Here is a 21,221-nt window from a genome sequence, read left to right on the forward strand (position 1 = left end):
AGAGACTTCAATTAATAAAATAAATTATTACTTATTTATATTTAGATTTTTTAAAAATATGGGTCATTACAGTAATGCCGACATGATGGAAGATAATGTTAAAAGTCATGAGGGTTCTGTAAGGGATCCTATGATGGATCCTTATGAAGCTAACCCGGATGATGAAGACGATACTGATGATGAATTAACGAAAATTTCTTATGATGGTGACGAGGAAAAAGAGATAAATTACTACCAAGGTTGCGAGAACCAGATCGGTCAATAAACCAGTAAAGTCACTGATTTATTGGTTTACTAGTTCAACCAGTTTATTAAATATTAAATAAAATTATTAAAAAATTTATATATAATTTCAAATATATAAATCCAACCTATAATATTTCATCAATGGAACTGAGATGCTCTGAGTTTTATGCTTTCCAACATCAAAAGAAATAACATGATAAGAGATTTTTCATCTAAACAGAGACATTCTTCATCACAAATCATAATCAACAGCTTAAAATTAATCCAAAAAATTAACAAATTATTCCAAAATCATTATAATAAAAAACAACAACTCATAATCATTATAGTCAACAAAAACAAAATAAAAAAACAAAAAAAGGATGCAACAGCAACAAAAGATCTAGCTTGGCAATCAGACTCCAAAATCAAGTAATCAACAAAAACAGCAATTTGGTGCGCGAATTAGGATTTTACACAGCTTAACCAGCAAGTGCATCGGGTTATCCAAGTAATACCTCAGGTGAGTGAGGGTCAATCCCATGAGGATTGTTGGACTGAGCAAGTAATGGCTGTCCGGTTGGACTTTGTAAACCCCACTAAAATTAGTAAATAATTAGTCAATAAATCGAATTTTAATTAGAAAATTAGAAATGTAAATCTAATATTAAAATAGGATAGAGCTCTTCAAAACGAAAAATTTGACACTAATTTCGAAAAATTTGGCCCAAAATTGGGCCGAACGAGTCAAACCGGTTAAACCGGGCCCAACCGGACCCAATACTTAAATGAGTTTTAGCTCATCACTTCCCTTCCATTCCTCATTTCGGTCTAGCAGCCATGGGAGGAGGAAGGTGAAGACCAAAAACCTAACTCCCACTTTCATCCACCATAACTTCTTCATTCGAGCTCCGATTGCCGCACCATTTGCGGCTATGTGACCAATGCGTCGAGCTTTACAATGCTATCGGAATAATTTCTTTGGTAAGTTACTCTAACACTCCAGTCCCTCCTTCCCTCCAATTTTTGAAAAATTATATAGTGGTGTTGAATTTCTTTACTTTTTGATGTATTAGGATCCAATTAGTCTGAGGAAAACGTTCACTCATGCTTTTACAAAGCTTGGGTAACATGAAGAAACTATAACTCTATCTAATTTCTGAATTTGTCCAATAGATATTGAGTTTGGGTATATATGTGTTGTATATTTGTATTAGGTAGTGTGTATGTAATTGGAACTTGAAATTGTGGACATTGGAGGCCTTAGATTGGTGTCAATTCTTGGTGATTTTGTGAATTGTGGAGCTATGTGTGGGGCTTAAGTGTTGCCTTGGACCAAACGTGAAAATCGGCCAAGGTATGGTTTAGGTTTCACGTATTTAATATATAATACCCTGTGAAAACTTAGGCTAGATGACCCTAGGATAAGTTGGAATGTAAAGAAGCGTTTAATGTTTAGTATCCTTGTTGTTGAATTGTACTATGAGTTGTGTATTGGGTTATTGTTGTGGATGATGATAACAGGATGTGAATTGATGAATTTATGACTATGAACTTGTTGAAAGAATATATGAATGTCTTAGATAGGTGGATGACAAATTTGTTGATATATTTGCAAGGTTGATATATGATATTCTGGAATTGGGTTATGGTAGTTATGGAAGGATTATTGTGGTAATGGTAAAGTGATGTTGTGTTGATTTTGGTGCTTGTTGACTAGTTGGTGATTTGATGAATTGATAACTAATGACTTGAGTACATGAGCATATGAGCCTAGAATTGGTAAGTTATAATTTTGGTTGATGCATTTGGAAAGTGTATGTATGTTATTATTGATTTGAGGTATGGTTTATTATGGTGGTTGTTGTGGTATTGATATAGATAGGTTGTGTTGATGGATATAAAAATGGTAAGTTGAATTTTAAAGAAAATGGAGGTTTGAGGTTTTAAACGAAAACTTGATTTTTACGAACTTTGGTAGTCCATAACTCGAACCTCAAATTTTGGATGAAGATGAGATTTGTTTCAAATCAAAGAGGATTTTATAAGCTTGAGAACAGTATAAATTTTGTGAAAAACTGATAAGTGGTCCGTTTGTGTTTATCTGTTTGAATGTTGCATGCTTTGTTAAGTGATGTTGGTATACCGTGCTATTTCTGTTTCATGTGATTGAATTATCCTGCTGTTTTTGCTGATTGATGCCATCCAGGAACGTCTAATTTACTGCCAGAATGCTGCCCAAATTTTTAGAAAATATTTTATCTTCAACTTGAACCTAGAATTGAACTTGCAACTTCTTCGATTCAGCTTTGCTTGATTTCACCAAGTTCAATTCTTAGGCTACTCAGTGGCATTTCCGTGGTTATCTCAATTCTCGTCGATCTCAATGAATTGGTGATTGAGAACCCTTGGTGATCAATTTGATACTCATTGACACTAACCCACTACTAATCTAAGTAGTAGATAGGTTGGGACTTATGGGTTGATGTGATCAAGCCTATTTGACGTACTTCAAGCCTAGGAGTAGATATTACGTACTTAAGGCTTTTGAAAGTAGACTTAATAGGTTGGCCTCTCATAATTATCAATATATGGTTTGTAGACAAGGATGGTGACCTCAATTACCTATGTCTAGCCAAGAGTATTTTTCTTTTCTTTTATTAGTTAATTGTTCATTTACTTTCTTGCCCTTTATCAACCAAACCCCTTTGTTCCTTCATAGCCAATAATAGAACACTTCATTGCAATTCATCGTGAGACAACCCGGAGTTCAAATACTCCGGTTAATTCTTATTTGGGGTTTGTACTTGTGACAACCAAATTTTTTATTGGGAGGATTGTTTGTTGGGTAGTTTTTGTTAGGTTTAGGACTTTGTTGCTTATTCTTTGTAGCTTTTGTTTTTATTTGCCATTATGAATTCTCATCCTCACTTTGGCTGAGTTTGGCTCAAATTATGTTGTAGGAAATGGGAACTACAATGGTGACATGCATCAAGGATGGAACAATCAAAGATGGGAGGAGCCTCAAGGGATTGACCAACCTTCTTGGCAACAACCCCCTAATCCTTATCCACCATACCAACCACCTTATGAGCCCGAGCATTAGCATCGAGGACGATGCTTCATCTTAAGTGTGGGGAGGTCACCGCTGTTACGTCGGTGGATAGCTATGTGTGGTGAACACTTTCAGACACTTATCTCCTAGTTTCTGTTATTTTGCTCTATTTTGTACATTTCTCTTTAAGATTATTGTATATATTAGTATTGTGGATACTTTTATTTTAGTCTATTACATTTTGCACTTTGGTTAGAAAATATTTTTGTTGGATTTTCTTTATATAGTTGTTTTAGCTGGTTTTAGCTTTTGGTTGTGATTAGAAAATATTTTTGGATTGTTGAAACCTAGTTGACCCTTTTTGCATATAAAATTTGTTTTGACTAAAAAAGGGGTAAACTAAGGAATTTTTAAAATTTCTCAATCACAACATTGCATTAATAAGCTTGGTCAAACGATGAAATTTTCCAAGAAACTCATTTATAGGGCACCACCCCAATTAATTGAAATTTTTTTATAACTTGCTTGAATTATACACCTTGTGAATCATGTTTTGAGCTAAGAACACAAGTTTGTGAGATTTGAGCCTAATGGTGTGGTTACATCTTTAACCACATATTTTTCTTCTTGTGTGAAATTGTTCTCTTTCTATGATTGTTACCCTTGATTTGTTTAATTCTATATGTCCATCATTCCTTGTATACATGCACTTGTATGATTGAGGTCATTGTTTCATTAACTCACTTACCTAAATAGCCTACCTTTTACTCTCCATTGTTAATCAAATTTGAGCCTATGCTTAACCCAATTGTTCTTTATTATAACACATTACAAACCTAAAGCAAAAAACAATAAAAGTCCCTTGTTTGAATCTTTGATTAGCTTAGGGTAGTGAGAGTGTTCATTATTTAAGTTGGAGAAATTGAGAACATTGGTTGGGATAAAAGGGTATTTTTATGGTTTCATATTTGGGAATTGGGTGCATGCTCATGTATAGATTAAATGAATAAACCTTATGCATTGATTTTCTTGTACAAAGTCAAAAAAAATATGAAAAGAAAGAAAAAGAATAAAAATAATAAAAAGGGGACAAAATGCCCCAAAGTAAAGTCCAATAAAATCAATGCATAAGTGTTGGAAAACAAAGAGAAAATGCATGAGTATGTGAAAAGTGAAGAATGGGTAGTTAGGTTAGCACTTAATTGTATAGGCTATTATATAGGTTAAGTGGGAAGTCTAAGCTAATCAAGGATTCAAATTTTAGCCCACTTAACCATATATGACCTTACTTTGACCCTAATCCTATTACAACCTTATGGAAAGCCCTCATGATGATTATATGCATGCATTGAATGATTGTTGATTGTTAGATGAAGAACAAATCTTGGAAAGCATGATTAGGAGATAGTGGAGTGAATCAACCCCTAAACACTTGAGTGATTAGAGCGGATACACATCCGGTGAGGGTTCGATTGCTCAATTACATGCTTCAACCATGATCATTCCTCTTCGTGCAAGTTTGTGAATTTGTTCTTGATAGTTCAATGCAATTGTGGATTTGGTTTGGTTTGAGTTGATTCCTATTGATCTAACCCTTATACTTACACATGTTCCCATGGAAGATGATTTGTTTTGACCAAGTGATTGCATTCATATAGATAGTTGCATTTAGGTAGTTTACATTGAATAAATGTTGATACCCCTTTGTCTTTTTCTTGAATTTAGCATGAGGACATGCTTAGTTTAAGTGTGGGTAGGTTTGATAAACCCCGATTCCATGGTTTATCTTGTGCTTATTTTAGGAGATTTTATCACCTTTTCCCACATTTATTCAATAAAATAACATGGTTTTGTAATTCTCCCTCAATTTGTGCTTAAATGTAAAAACATGCTTTTTAGCCCCTTAAACTAGTGATTTTAATTCACCTTAATTCCATTCGATGCCTTGATGTGTTTATTAGTGATTTCAGGTCCATAAGGCAAGTATTAGATGGAAGAAGTGAAGAGAAAAACATGCAAAGTGGAGAATGCATGAGAAAACAAGGATTGGGAGTGCATCAATGGACGCGCATGCGTACCAGGCGCGCGCGCGCAGAAGTGACGTCGCATGGCGATGCATACGCGTATATGGCGCATACGCGTGGATAGAGAAATTGCCAAATGGCGCGGACGCATACATGACGCGTACGCGTCGATGCTCGCACGTGATTCACTTAAAGGCAAAACGTTGGGGGCAATTTCTGAGCTGCCTAGGCCCAATTCCAACCCATTCCTGAAGCTATTTCATGCAGAATTCAAGCTAGATTAAAGGGGGAGCACTTAGTTAGTCAACATGAGCCTTTAGTTAGTTTTCTAGAGGGAGAAAACTAAGTATAATTTAACCTAATCCTAACCTAATTCTAGAGAGAAGAGGGAGCTTCTCTCTCTAGAAAACTAACTAAAGGCTCATGTTGACTAACTAAGTGCTCCCCCTTTGCTCTAGCTTGAATTCTGCATGAAATAGCTTCAGAAATGGGTTGGAATTGGGCCTAGGCAGCTCAAAAATCGCCCCCAGCGTTTTGCCTTTAAGTGAATCACATACGCGTTATGTACACGTCCCGCCATTTGGCAATTTCTCTATCCACGCGTACGTGCCATGTACGCGTACGCATCGCCATGCGACGTCACTTCTGTGCGCGCGCGCCTAGTACATGTGCGCGTCCATTGATGCACTACCAATCCTTGTTTTCTTATGCATTCTCCACTTTGCATGCTTTTCTCTTTACTTCTTCCATCTAATACTTGCCTTATGGACCTGAAATCACTAACAAACACATCAAGGCATTGAATGGAATTAAGGTGAATTAAAATTACTAGTTTAAGGGCCTAAAAAGCATGTTTTTATATTTAAGCACAAATTGAGGGAGAATTACAAAACTATACTATTTTATTGAATAAATGTGGGAAAAGGTGATAAAATCTCCTAAAATAAGCACAAGATAAACCACGGAATCGGGGTTTATCAAAAACCGAATTCTGGAAAGGAAGTTATGGACGCTAGAAATCTGGTGCAAAAACTGAAATTTTTTAAGTATAGCAGGATCAGAACTTCTGGTTTGTATGCATATGTACACTGATGTGCGCATGCACCCAGCAGTAGCAACCATTTCATTTGTGCGTATGCACGCCTTTGTGCGCATGCACACCTTGTGTTTTACAGAAAATGTGTGTACACACGCCATGGTGTGCACGCACACACAGGGGTATGCTTACTGCTGGTAGCGCTCGCATATGTGAGGCGCACGCACACTAAGTAGTTCCTGACTGGTGTGCGCATGCACACGGTCTGCCTTTCACAAAGTGTGTGCACGCACACATTCTGTTTTATTAGCACCTGTATTTTTGTGATTCAAACATGGTTTTGAACCTTTAAACCTCTATTTTTATCTTTTTAACCCTAGATCTTATTATTAAGCGTAGTAATTAGTTGAAGCTAGGAAATTGAGGTAACTTGGGGATGAAGAAATGGGTAAACATGATGATTTATAGGAGAATGATGTGAATGCTGGAAGAATTTATGATGACACGGCTTTGATAAATGATTATGAAATGGATATGAATGTTATAAATTTTATGTGGCTTATGAATTTAATGTTATCTGAGATACAAGTTTTCTGGGTATAAAACCGTGCTTGCCACCATGTGGTCCATGTTGAGACTCAATACTCTGTTGACCCTACGTCGTAAGGGTGACCGGACACATATAAATTCCCGGGAATGGATATCCCCTATTGAGTAAGTTATATATGAATGTATGAATATATGAATGAAATGATAACCGATAGTCCAAGGATTTTTGGACTTGTCGGGTTGGCTTGATAATCGATAGATGAGCCTCATCAGCCATAAGACAGGCATACATCATGTGCATTTTGTTTGTTTTGTCTTCTATACATTACTTGGGATTGCCTAACTGAATATATATTATGCTAATTGTTATACTTGCTACCTGCACTACTTGTTTTCTACTTGTGTGTGAAATTGTTTGGTTGTCTGTCTCTGCTAAATTATTCATGATGGAGGAGCGAAGGAAAGGTGGACCGGTTTGGTGATAATGTTAGGTTTAAGTAAATAAGTTTAGAATTCCTTAGAACCCCTACCCTTTTTATGGCTTCTGTTTAGAGTTTAAGTTTTATAACTGAGTGTTGGCATTCTAGGATTGTGTCTGGCATTCCCAAGACCTTATATATTATATGCGTGGCACCTTTACCATTCTGAGAACCTCCGATTCTCACCCTATACTATGTTGTTGTTTTCAGATGCAGGTCGAGAGGCTCCTCGCTAGGCGTCTGGATTCCTGAAGCGGAGTGGTCCCTGGGTTCTTTTGATTATCAGTTTATGTACATATGTGCTTAGATTTCTCTCCAAGAAACTTGTTTATTTTGTCCCTCTTAGAGGTTTAAGGAGAGTTAAGGCTTTATTTTTGTATTTTGGTTATTTTGGGATACTTGTATATGTATGTAAATATTCTCCGGCCAGCCTTCGCTTTGCAGGCTGAGTCAAGGGCTAGTTATGCTGTATTCTTGGCTATCTATTTACTCTTTCGCTTATTCATATCTATGATCTTTAGGTTTCTTAGCACGCAAGTAATTTCATTTCCTGAGCATTGCGCTTTTTATTTTGCAATTTTGCTTTACCCATTTTTCAAGGCTCCTAGTATATTATATTTTTCCGCTATTATACGTATGTATTTTATTTTAGAGGTCCATAACATCACACTACCTCTGTTCTACGGCTTAAGCGTAAAGCTCTATATAGTAGGGTGTTTCAGACTTAGTCGGGCAAACAATAAAAAAAGTAGGTGTTATTGTAAATGCATAAGATGATAAACAAGCAAGTAAATAAAAACAAGTAAAGGTTTGGTGTAAAAACAATGATGAAAAATCAGTTAAGGTTTCGGAGATGATTACTTTTTTCGGATTAAAACATCTTATAGACTATTTTAAAAATGAATGATTCATTCTATGGAAAGCCATAAGTGATTAAATCCTAATCTCTTAGGGATTTAATCTCCTCTAATCCTCATCAAACGCCACTCTCGTGGTCACTCAATTCCGATTAGAGGGTTAAGTTCAGAAAACTAGTTTAACGCCACAAAAACCTTAATTACCCAAAGCTAACAGGATTTTATGTCACATTTTCCAATTAGTTCCTGCAATTAGTAATTTAGGAGGAATTGTTTTCAAGTTGTAGTTCAAGCGAGATAACTCTCTCGAGAATCACAAGAACACAAGTAGAATAAGGGTTACACTCTCGTTCCACCCAGATTCATAAAATTAAGAACGAAAATAATCCTTAGAGTTGAGTCAAAACATTAATTAAAATAGAAGAATAATAGTTCTAATCCATAGAAATAAACAGAGCTCCTAACCTTAACCAGGAGGTTTAGTTGCTCATAACTTACAGAGAAAACATAATCGCTGCCTAATGAGGCTTGACCCCCTAGAAAGGGTGCATCTTATTCCTTAAATACTAACCTAATAATAAATGCTAACCATAAAAAGACATTATTTGTAAATAAAAATTACAAACAGAAAATAAAATAGGCTAAGAAGTGCTAAATCTACTTGAGAGACCCAAATAGGAGTGATTTCGGGCTGCTGCTGATGTTTAACGCCAATAGTGTGCGTTAAATGCCCTAAAGGGGGTCAAAATTCGTGTATGCTGGGGTCCCCTACTGGCGTGAAACGCCGGGTCGGCGTTCAGTGCCGGCAGGGGGAACTTTCTGGAGCTAGTTTGTCCCTTTTGGGCGCTAAACCCAAGCTTGGCATTTAGCACCAGATTTGGCAGTGATTCCAGAAGAGAAGTGTAGACTATTATATATCATTGGAAAGATCTAGAAGTTGCCTTTCTAACGCCGTTAAGCCAGTGTCAATTGGACCTCTATAACTCAAGTTATGTTCGTTGGAATGCAAGGATGTTAGGGTTGACAGCATCTACTATCGGTTTGATAAACTCCAATTTAGTGGTTTATCTTGTGTTGAATTGAGGGAGTTTTATCAACTTATCTCACATTTATTCAATGAAATAACATGGTTTTGTAATTCCCCATAAATTTGTGCTTAAGAGTGAAAACATGCTTTTTAGGCCTTTAATTTGCCAATTTTAATTCACTTTAATTTCATTCGATGCTTGATATATTTGTTGAGTGATTTCAGGTTTATAAGGCAAGTATTGGATGGAAGAAGTGAAGAGAAAAGTATGCAAGGTGGAGAATTCATGAAGAAATGAGCATTTGGAGACTTCAGGGCCACGTGCACGCGTCATCCACGTGTACGCGTGAGAAGGACATTAATGGCCCCGCACATGCGTCACCCACGCGTCGCGTGAGTGAGGAATTTGCTAGCAACGCGCACATGTCGTTCACGCACACGCGTGACACTGGTCACGTGACCTCATTAAAGTGAATACGCTGGGGGCAATTTCTGAGCTTTCCAGTTTCAAATCCAACTCATTTCTGAGACTATTTGATGCCGAATTCAAGATTGGTCAAGGGGGGAGCAATTAGTTAGTGTAGGAAGCATGCCTTAGGTTAGTTCTAGAGAGAGAAGCTCCATCTTTTCTCTAGAAATTAGGGTTCTTAGTTTAATTTCTTCTTAGATTTAGGTTTTAATTCTTGTTTTCATCTTATTTTCTTTACAATTTCTTATTTCTACGTCTTTGTTCTCTTAGTTTATATTGTTAATTTCCCCTTTATGCCTCTTTTTATGTTGATGAAGTCTTGTTGAATTTGGATTTTCTTTTAATGCAATTTATGTTTTATGTTTCTTTGATGTTTAATTGAGTTGTTATTGTTATTTTTTTGCATTGGGTAATAGTAGAATTTATTATTTCATGCAATTTATGATGCTTTTCTTTTATGCCTTGCAAGTGTTTGACAAAATGTTTGGTTGGGTGTTAGAGTATCTTTTTTAGCATTCTTGGCTTGGAAAGAGAAATTAGGCAATCTTGAGTCATCAATACCCAATTTAAATTAGTGATCTAGAGTTGTTTGTTAATATTATTTTCATTGACTCTAATCTCTTGCTATTTCAATTAGTAAGTTGATTAGGACTTTTGGATTGAGATTAACTAGTCCTATTTGACTTTCTCTCAATATGAAGATAATATTATACCTTCTTCCTATGTTGAAGATGACTTAATATGATTAGCTCTTGTTAATCATTGTATGATAATTAATGACTAGGATAGAAAGCCTATATTCTCAATCATTGCCATGAATGTCTCTCTTTATTACTTGATTTCTTTAGTTGCTTGCTTTACTTTTGTTGCCTTTTTAATTTCTTGTTTTATTAATCCAACTCCCTTTTTGACCTCATAACCAATAATTAGGCATTCGATTACAATTCCTAGGGAGAACAACTCAGGACTAATACTCTCGGTTATCTTTATTGAGTTGGACTTGTGACAACCAAAAATTAAACTTTGATTGAGCATTACTTGTTGGTTTGGAACTATACTTGCAACGAAGTTATTTCCGCTAACCGAGAAGAAATTCTTAACCAACAGGTTTTGCTCTATCACCTTTCTTCGTTGTTGCACAAAATTCTGCCAAATTCACCTAAATTTCACCTGAAATCATAAAAATACCAAAACAACTCAAATTAGCATCCAAAGAGGATTTTTGCACTAAAATATAATAAAACTTAATAAAATATAATAAAAAACAACTAGAAATAAAGGAAAAAAGGGTATAAGATTCTCACGCATCACAACACCAAACTTAAACTGTTGCTTATCCTCAAGTAACCAAAATAATATAGGACCAAGAAGAGAAAATGTCTGAGACTCGAGTGTTCTTTTAAGCTCAGATCTAGTTACTGAATGGGGCTAATGACACTCCAATTTTGAATAGGTTTGGCATCTCACTATCCTTTGAAGTTTAGAAATATTGACCTGCTTCAGAACTAGAACTCGGATGATATTATAGATTCTCTTCTTTAGACTATAATTGATTCTTGAACATAGCTTTTTCTTTTTCTTGTTGCTTTGCACCTTTGAGCCTAGCCGTGACTCTAAGTGTTTTGTTTTCAAGATTAACTTGATACATAAACACCACAAGCACTTAACTGGAAGAACCTTTTGGGTTTGAATTTTTCTTTTTCTTTTCTCCCAAATAGTAGTGCTCAGAGCCTTAGGCACACTCTGCAATAGTAATGGGTCACGACTTTAAGTGTTCAATCTCAAGGGTTACTTGACACTTTCACACCACAAGCATATGGCTAGGGAAAACCACTATTTTGAGCTTTAGATCAGTTTTGATCCTCCTATTCATTGATGCTCAAAGCCTTGGACCTCTTCTTTGGATTTTTCTTTTCTTTCCAAATATTTTTTGCTGTTTCTTTTGCTTTAAAAATCAATCTTTTTCTTATTTCAGATAATCCATAATACTTCTCTAAGTTTCTGTTCCTCAAGAACCAATATACTCAACTCTAATATCAAATATGCACAGTTAATTCATACATTCAGAAGTAGAGATAGTACCACCACATCTAGGTAACTAGAACAACTCAATATATAACTCAAATCTCATTCATTTGACTACTTCCTTTTTAAAATATTTTTCTTTTAAGCTTAGTGGGCAGTACATGAGACATCAATAAACTACTAAAGCAAAAAAATCCTAAGAGTGGTCATGCATGGCTAGAAAGGAAAATAGAAAATAGAATGAAATACTGAAAAATAGAAAAAAAGGGAGAATGAAACTCAACCACCTCAATGGTAGTGGCTACTCAGGCTGTGCTCTTCTGTGAAGATGATTCACCTCCCTTTGTTGCCATTGATGATAATATAAATTGAGAGCTCGCTCTGCAACACCAAACTTAAAAAGTTTGCTTGTCTCCAAGCAAAGAAAACTTGGTCCCTTTTTGGCGTTAAACGCCAGGACTGTTTGCCTCCTTCCTGGCGTTAAACGCCCAGCCTGGCGTTTAACGCCGAAGCCTTCTTGCTCCAGGGTGTTCTGCTCTCTATTCTGAGTTCTTCTATCCCTGTTCTAAGCACTGTGTATGATCACAAACATTAGAAAATCTAGGAAAACTATGAAAATCAATGAGAAATAAAAATTTACTAAAAGAAACTCAAACTAAAGAAAACTGAAATCAAAACAGAATTAAACTAAAGGATACTTATGGTTGAGTTGCCTCCCAACAAGCGCCTCTTTACCGTCACTAGCTTGACGGTCAACTCCTTCAAAGAGGAAGATAGTCATAGAGGCTTAAGTCCTCACCCCTTCCTGGGAGCTTCTTTCCTGTTCTCTCATGGATCAATTCAATATGCTCAGGAGATAGGATCCTGTTTACACTATGAGATAGGATTGGGCTTGTAGTAAATACCACCCTCATCCTTGGTGAGAAGCCTTTAGTAGGGATCATTTTGTTTCTCTATCCCCTAGGCATCTTACTCTTGGGACCTTCTTTCTTGGTGGATAGTGCACACCTAACACCAAACCTAGTTTGGTGTTAGGGGGAATTGAATTGGTTCCAACCAAAGGAGGAGGCTTAAACACTGAATTATGTATGCAAGTACCTCCTTTGTCAAGAGGTGGCAGAGGTTTATAAACTTTGAAAACCATGTAGTCCTCATGTAACCTCAGCGCCATTTCGCCCCTCTCAACATCTATTCAGGCTCCTCCAGTGGCTAGGAATGGTCTTTCTAGAATGATGGAGTCATCTGCATCCTCTCCCCTGTCAAGTATTACAAAGTCTGCCGGGAGGAATAGCTCTCCAACCTTGACTAGCACGTTCTCCACTAGCCCATATGCTTTCCACAGAGACTTATTAGCCATTTGCAGGGTTATCCTTGTTGCATGTGCTTCTTGGATTTCCAGCTTCTTTATTACAAACAAAGGCATCAAATTTATACTTGAGCCAAGATCACACAGGGCTTTGTCAAAAGTGATCTTTCCAATAGTACATGGAATCTGAAAACTCCCCTAGTTTGACATCTTCCTTGCCAGCATATACTGAATTAATGCACTGCACTCCTTAGTCAGGACATCTGTTTTATCTCCCTTTAAGGCCTTTTTTTTAGAGAGTAAGCCCTTCATAAGTGCAGTAGAGAGAGGTCTTTGTCCCGAAGCCTCAGCAAAAAGGAATATTGATTTACAGCTTCTTAGAGACTTCCAAGAACTGTGAGTGGTGCTCATCCTTAGTCTCCTTTTGGGAATTCTGAGGGTGTGGTACTTTAGGCTCCTGTGCCACCAATGAGGTTTGTAGCAATATCCTTCTAATCTCTTCTTGAGCTTTTTTTTTCTTCAATTCCTCAGCAACATACACCTCCTTATACTCGCCCTCCTTGATCAAGACCCTAATCTAATCTTTCTTCAAGACCTTTTTCTTAGAGAGTAGACTTTTTATGAGGGCTTTTTAGGGAGGCACATCCTCCAACACCACAAAAAAGGAATATTATACAAGAACTAAGTGAATTACTCACCCTCGATCTCCTTTTGTGACTTTTGAGGGTGTACTTTAATGCTCTCAGCATCTTCTGGTGCTTCTGCTTGCTTTGATCCTTCAGCAACTATAGCCTTGAACTCTTCTCTTGGGGTAGGCACTGTGTCACTGGGAAGAGTGAGGGGTCTCTGAAGTCGCTGAGGGTATGACAATTTAGCTTTGTACTTTGGGGTCTTGGGTTATACAAGATGAATGTCTAGAATGATTGGAAAAGGGTTGTCAGGGTTTCTGGGGGAACGTCTTTTGAATTGATGTGTATTGCCCCCTCTCTGGGAATTCAACGTCCACTCTACTCCCTCATGGGCGTTCTACTTCCACCCTGCCCCCTCCTGGGCATTTTACTTCCTTGGTGGTGTCCCTTGCTGCTGTAATTTCGCTCTCTAGTGCCTTTTTCTCACATGGTTCCTCGTTGTTCTGATGTTGAGTGACTAATGTTTTGCCATTCCTCAATTGAATTGCTTGACATTTCTCTTTCATTTGCTCAGATATCTGCTAGTTCATCTGGCTCAATTGCATCTCCAGGTTCTTGACTAAGGCTTTGAATTCCTACATAAAATTTTGTTGGCTTTTAGAGAATTTTGCAACCATGGATGCCAGGTCAGGGGTACTCTGAGGTTGTGGAGGCTGAAGAGAAAAGTTGTTGGCTGGATTTTGATTAAGACCTCCCTGAGAGCTGCTGGTATAATTTGGTTGTTGACCCTGTGTTTGTTCTCTCCATTCAAAGCTTGAGTGATTCCTCCACCCTTGATTAAAAGTCTGAGAATAAGGGGTATCATAAGGGTTTTTTAGAGGAATTTCCCATGTAATTAACCTTCTTAGGTGTCCACTAGCCATAGTTGTGAGTTTCACCTTGAGTGAAGTTACCACTCATATCACAAGGACCATCTGGAGGAACACTATGAACCTTAGCAACTTGACTCTGCATGCTACTCAATTGTTGAGTGAGAAGACTTATTTGTTGCAACATAAACTCGTTCCAAGCACGAATTGTATCTGCAGCATACACCTTCATGACTCCTTCCAAAATAATCAAAGTAAAGTTTTGCTATTTTTCTCTTTTAATAAGAACTGCTTCCGTTACGGATTGATATCATTATCAACCATGAAATGCAAATGAAATGGTTTAAAATTTTATAATATTTTTGAATTATAAGAAAAAAAACTTAAAAAAATAAGAACATATAACTGTATTAATAGTATGTCAATTTTGCATTAAATCTTATATCAAAAGATTAACAAAAATTTATCAACAATCTAATATTTTACTAACCTTATCAAAAAAAAAATAATTGTTATATGATGTTGTGTTCTATATTACACATTTTATTTTAAATTTAAAAATATTATGGCATAATCTCTCTCCGTATTCACTGTGAATTCGTCTATCTTTTGAAAAAAAAAAAAAATTTTGAATTTTGGACGCTTTGGCAAGGTTTTTATGTTTCACGCCTTCAGTCCGAAATCAGAAAACCCTATATTGTTCTATTTATCTTCTTCTTCCTTCTTTCTTCTCTTGAGAGAGAGAAACTGAATCGAATCGATTGCCATGGGAACCCCGGAGGCATCACGCGAGCCCTGCCCTGATCGCATCTTCGACGACATAGGCGGCGCTTTCGGCATGGGAGCCGTCGGAGGCTCTGGCTTTCACTTCATCAAGGGTTTCTTCAACTCTCCCAAGGGTTCACGCCTCGTCGGCGCGTCACAGGCAGTGCGTCTCAACGCGCCGAGACTGGGCGGAAGCTTTGCGGTTTGGGGTGGACTCTTCTCCGCCTTCGACTGCACCTTGGTCTATGTACGTCAGAAGGAGGATCCATATAACTCAATCATGTCTGGATTCGCCGCCGGAGGATTTCTCGCCATGCGTCAGGGACCCGCCGCCGCCATGCGCTCCGCCATGTTCGGTGGTATTTTGCTGGCGCTTTTTGAAGGAGCTGGGATCATGCTCGCCAAGTTCACCACACTATCGCAGATGCCGCCTCTAACGGAGGAGGAGCCTATGCCGACCAATTACCCTTCAGGTGTCGGATTTCCGGGTCAGCTCGGTTCTCAGCCTTCTCCGCCGATGGTCTCGGAATCGGAGGCTAAAACTTCTTGGTTTGGTCGATTCTTCGATGGAGGGAAGAAGGAGGAGCCGTCGTCTGGTGGCGGCGGAAGCCAAACGAAGATTCTGGAGAGTTTTGATGCCCCACCGGTGCCGAATTTTGAGTACAAGTGAAAGAAACAAAAAAGAAAAGGAGAAATAAGTGGTCTTGGTGGGAAACAAATTCAAGGTTTAGGGTTAGGATATTTTTTGGGGTTAATTTATTAACCGAGATTAATGTATAAGCCAAGTATAGTTTTCAATTAACTTGTTCTTTTTAAAGTATGAACCTTTTAGAAGGATAAATGGATTCAGGTGGTATTATACTCTGGAATTATTCTGTTTGGTTGTTCATTCTTTCTTTATTGCTTAAGGTTTTTAAATTTAAGTAAGTTTATGCCAATAAAAATATTATGATATTATTATGTGCATGGTTGAGAAGGATACTCTAGATTTGTTAGATGAATAAGAGACAGAAATGCAATTTTTGGTATGAAGGAGTAGGTGGCGTGGCAGAATAAAGACTTCCTTCGACGACGAAGAAGGGTTAAGGGTGAGAGAGAGAAAAACAGAGCAAAGCAGAGAAGAAAACACACGGAGGGAGAAGGAGAAGAGGGTGCCAACGAACCCGCGTCCACTGTAGAAACCACGTCACAACCACTCCTTCGCAGCCGGGCAGCAAGTCCTGCAAATGTGATCATTACGACATTGTTGTGCGTAGGGGATTTGGACCTTGAGGTTGACGAGAGTGGTTTTGGTTCAACCAGGAATAAGGTACTTAAAATCCTTCATGTTCCCTTCCTATCTTTTTCTTTTTGGTTTTCTGAAATTTTTGTTTGTGCTGCAAACAGTTTGCAACTTCTCCAATTGTAATTTAGATTATAAGTGTGTAATGAATTTTTGTGCAATTTTTGGTCTCTCTAGCAAAAAGGAACAAAAGGAGAGAAGAATGAATGTGTGGTATGAACGTCTTTTGTGGGGTTGAAGCCTGAGATCAGGATCTCTCTTATTTGCCTCTCAGTTCTTTTTATCGTCTCTAATTTGGTTCAATAGTTAGTATTATGTAGTGTTGTCTTAAAATCCTAAGTTGTATAGTTGTGTTATCTTAAATTCCTAAGCTGTGTAGTTGTGTTATCTTTAATCTTTGTTGGATACTTAATTGCACTTTCTTTGGTATAAATCTCTTTTATTAACAAGTTAAACACTTTTCGCATTTTTTAGTTTTGATAAATTTACTCATAGTAGTTACTTTCCTTTTTTTCTTTTTCGTGCTAATATTTATGTGAAGTTGTATGAAGAAGCTTTTAATCATGAACTGACAATGAACTCTAAGTAAAGTGTTATTAGAACACTATAATCAGTTGTTATGATTTGGAGATGGTTGATAAGGAGAAGTATGTTCTTTTATTTGATCACTTTATCATTAATTGTTTTGAGAAATTATCCAGGCATCTGTCCAGTCAATTGCATCAAATGCTGGAGCTGAGGGTGCTGTAATTGTTGAAAAACTACTGGAACAAGACAATCCTGATCTAGGAAAACTATTGGAACAAATTCACTGGAGTTTCAATGGAGCCATTATAAGAGTTAACGTGATCATTTTTTTTTCATTATCATTGTCTCACTTTTTTTTTATTTTTGGGGGTTTAAACTGAGACATTATGGGTCAACTTTGAACCATTATATCTGTTGATATTTGCCATTAAATATAATGACTAACTATTGATTTCAGTGCTTTGTTGCTCATCAGTCATAGTTTCATCTTCGCAATTAAAAAATATTTATATTAATCACAGCAAACTTTTGTTGCGAACATTAGCTTATAAGGGTTGTTTGCTTCATAATAAAGTTAAAATTATCATTTATTATAGATCAGTGGCCTTAGTTTCTGAAGGAAGTAATTTTTATTTTTACTCCATTGTTGTAATGTATAGTCTGCTGTGATGGAACTGATGGCAAAGTAACATGCTCAAATATCTGTTGGAAGATTGGGAAAGCTACTTCGGATAAAATGATAAAGAAGACTGCTACATATCAAGACAGTGAAAGCTTTTGAAGGAAGAATTTGAAAAAGCAAAATTAGCTCTGACTAAGGACGAGGCCGAATTTTCAAAATTAAAAAAATAAGAAAGCAAACTTAAAGATATTGTGCAACAGCTAAATGGTATCGCATTTCTTTGTCTTGCTATTTCCTATGCTTTCATATATATTATGTGATGATATATATTATGATATATATTGAGTATTCTTTTCGGTTTCTTACCTTTGGTAAATGGATCTAATTTCCCTTTTCTCCTTATGGAATGTACACTGGCATAAAGAAAGAAAGAAAAAGTTGGACGAGAAAAATCATAAAAAAATTGCTAAGGCTGTACAGCTTTAATATTCTGATCAGATTCATCTTACATATGCTAGCATGTTGGAATCTGAATTAAATATGATCTACTCATACACAGCATTGGGTTTAATAGGTATCACTGAGGAATGCAGTTCATGAGTTGTGTTAGTTTTTTCTTATTTCTTTTTCTTAGCTTAATATGTTTTCCTTGAATTCTATTGTTTGGCTTTTGAAAAATATAAAATGGTAATAGAATTTTATGATTTGCTTATAGAATTTTATGATATTGTCTTAAGCATGCCTTTTATGTGTTTTAGGTATTTATTGCTTTTAATCACTTTTGTTGTCATTACTTGATCAAATCAAAATGTCCTTGATTTCTCCTTATTATGAACTATGAAGCTTATGATTGATGTCAAAAAATTTCATAACTCCATAATTTGCTATATCTATTGGAGATTTTATAAGAATGAAAAATATCTAACACTTTTGATGGTATATGGGCAAAACATCTAGAGAGGAGTAAAAATTTATTTCCTTTCAATAGATCCCCAAAGTTGAATTATTTTTTAAAAATTATGTATTTTTGTTTAATCTGCTTTCTCTTTTTTTATTAGATAATTAATTTTGGCAAGGAGTGTAAGTGGGGGAGGGAGTATTCCAGCACCAAAAGCATCTCCTGAGGCTAGGCAAGGATTGTTATGATGTTCTTAGAGGAGAATAAGAATGTTGCTGCTTTGACAACTAAGCTAGGGTCAGAAAGTAGTCAATTTTGAAAAGGGCTGAAAAATCCTTGAGCAGAGAGGATTTATAATATTAGAAATTTTCTTACTTCTTTTATTATTATATTTAAGTTTTTAGTAAACACCAAAACTAACTTATTCTAACAGTATTTATCTATTTTATGTTTATGATGGAAAAACATTGATTTAGCATTGATTTAGCATTGATTTAGCATTGATTTAGCATTGATTTAGCATTGATTTAGCATTGATTTAGCATTGATTTAGCATTGATTTAGCATTGATTTAGCATTGATTTAGCATTAATCTGCTACCTATCTCTACACATGAGCAGGTTGCAGACATTTTGACTAAGCCACTAGCACCAGGCCCTTTCCATTACATCCATGGTAAGCTTGGGCTGCTGAACATCTTCGCGGTCAGCACTCCAAGCTTAAGGGAGGGTGTTACTTAACAAGAGAACCAGCTGATAGTTAGTTAGAGAAAACTGATTAGAGTAGTTAGATATTTATGCTAATCAATAGTTAGCTAGCTGTGTATAAATATAGGAAGATCAGTTATGTAAAGGTGTGATTCATCATTTTTAATACCAATACACATTTTCCACTCCTCTCTGGTTTTTCTTATCCCCTGCACTCCTTCTTTGTTCTCATGCGCAACCTTCAACATGGTGCAGTGAGCGTGGAAGAAAGAGTGGCTTGATCTTCGATTCACCAGCATCAATCGTGGTTGGAGAGAGATGATGGATCCAGATTCCTCTTCAAGACTGATTTCTTTGAGTTCGAGTTCTCTTCAAGCGTTCTGATTTCTCTTTCAAGATTCTTCGATTTCCGATCTCACCTCTTTCTACAATTTCTTCTTCGATCTCCAATTTCTCCTTCTCCTACAACTTCTTCTCCTCTTTTAAACTCACACAGCAGAGCTTGATGAGAGCCTAATTGCTTCCTAGTTCAACGAGTCATATCGAAGCGATTAGGTGTTCCGATCAACGAGATTGAAAGAGGAAGGTTCAGATCTGTGCACCAGATCCACAGTCTCCGTCGTTATGAGCTCCGATTCAAGTTCTAGTGGAGTGCAATTTCCCGCCATGGACGCAACTCAGTTTGCTGCATTCTTCAATCAAATCACCGCGATCCAATCGCACATCAGCAAAAGCGCGAATCCGAGTCAGGATCCTACAAATCCGTACTTCATTCTCCCATCTGAGAGTCCAGGTATACCTCTCACTTCTGTTGTTTTGACTGGATCAAACTATGGAGCCTGGAGTAGAGCTATGCTGTTAGCTCTCAAATCGAAAAATAAGCTGAAATTCATAGATGGTAGTATTGAGAAACCGGATAGCTCAGATCCACTGTTTGAGGCGTGGGAGAGGTGCAACACATATGTCGTTGGTTGGCTTAACCTCTCACTAAGTCCAGATATCTACCAAAGTGTTTTGTGGAACAATCTAGCCTATGAGATATGGGATGAGCTAAAGCATAGATACTATCAGGGGGACAAATTTCGAGTGGCTGAATTATATGAGGAAGTGTATGCACTCAGGCAAGGAGACATGAATGTGACGAATTACTATACAAAGCTCAAGTCACTTTGGGAAGAGATCGATAATTTTAGAATCGTGCCACAATGTAACTGTGATAAAAGGTGTTCGTGTGCCTTATCTGTAATTAGAAAGCAAAGAGAGGAAGATAAGGTGACAAAGTTCCTTCGAGGTTTAAATGATCAACACTCCACCGTTTGATCACAAATAATGCTCATGGATAGTTTACCAAATCTGAATGCTGTCTTTGCTATGATCACGCAGCAAGAACGGCAGTTTCTCAGTCCTGACTCTACCTCGGACATTAAGATTTTGGCTAGCTCTGCTCATCCCTTGAACACTGCGTCGCCTTCGCTAGGTAGAGGGAGAGGCAGAGACAGAGGAGGTAGATTTCAGCCTGGGAGAGGACAAGGTGGTAGAAGCAAGCTGCAGTGCACTTTTTGTAACAGGACTGGACATGGTGTTGATACCTGTTATAAGAAACATGGGTTCCCCCTTAACTTTAGACAACGATATGAATATTCCAACTCTCAAAACACTGGCACACCAGTCCTCAATTGCATCTCAGCAAATGCAGGTACTGAGGGTATTAATGATGAGCTCAGTACCAGTCAAGGTCAATTGGGAGCGAGTGAAATCACAGGGGCTGGATTCACTCCAGATCAAAGGGAAGCCCTACTAGCTCTACTTAGCAAGCAGGAGGTCAAGCACATCCATAGTGTCAGCCAGATTACAACACAACCTCAACCA

The 21,221-nt window shown here is 37.1% G+C and overlaps 1 protein-coding gene across 1 annotated transcript; it reads left to right on the plus strand.

The window, feature by feature from the left end:
* The first annotated feature begins 15,165 nt into the window (after positions 1-15,165).
* On the plus strand, positions 15,166-16,184 carry LOC107469491 (mitochondrial import inner membrane translocase subunit TIM17-2). The gene has a single exon (XM_016088862.3). The coding sequence runs from the start codon at positions 15,317-15,319 to the stop codon at positions 15,983-15,985; it is 669 nt and encodes a 222-aa protein (XP_015944348.1). The 5' UTR covers positions 15,166-15,316; the 3' UTR covers positions 15,986-16,184.
* The last annotated feature ends 5,037 nt before the right edge of the window (positions 16,185-21,221 follow it).

This window comes from Arachis duranensis, chromosome 10 (assembly GCF_000817695.3).
Source record: "Arachis duranensis cultivar V14167 chromosome 10, aradu.V14167.gnm2.J7QH, whole genome shotgun sequence".
Lineage (NCBI taxonomy): Eukaryota > Viridiplantae > Streptophyta > Magnoliopsida > Fabales > Fabaceae > Arachis > Arachis duranensis.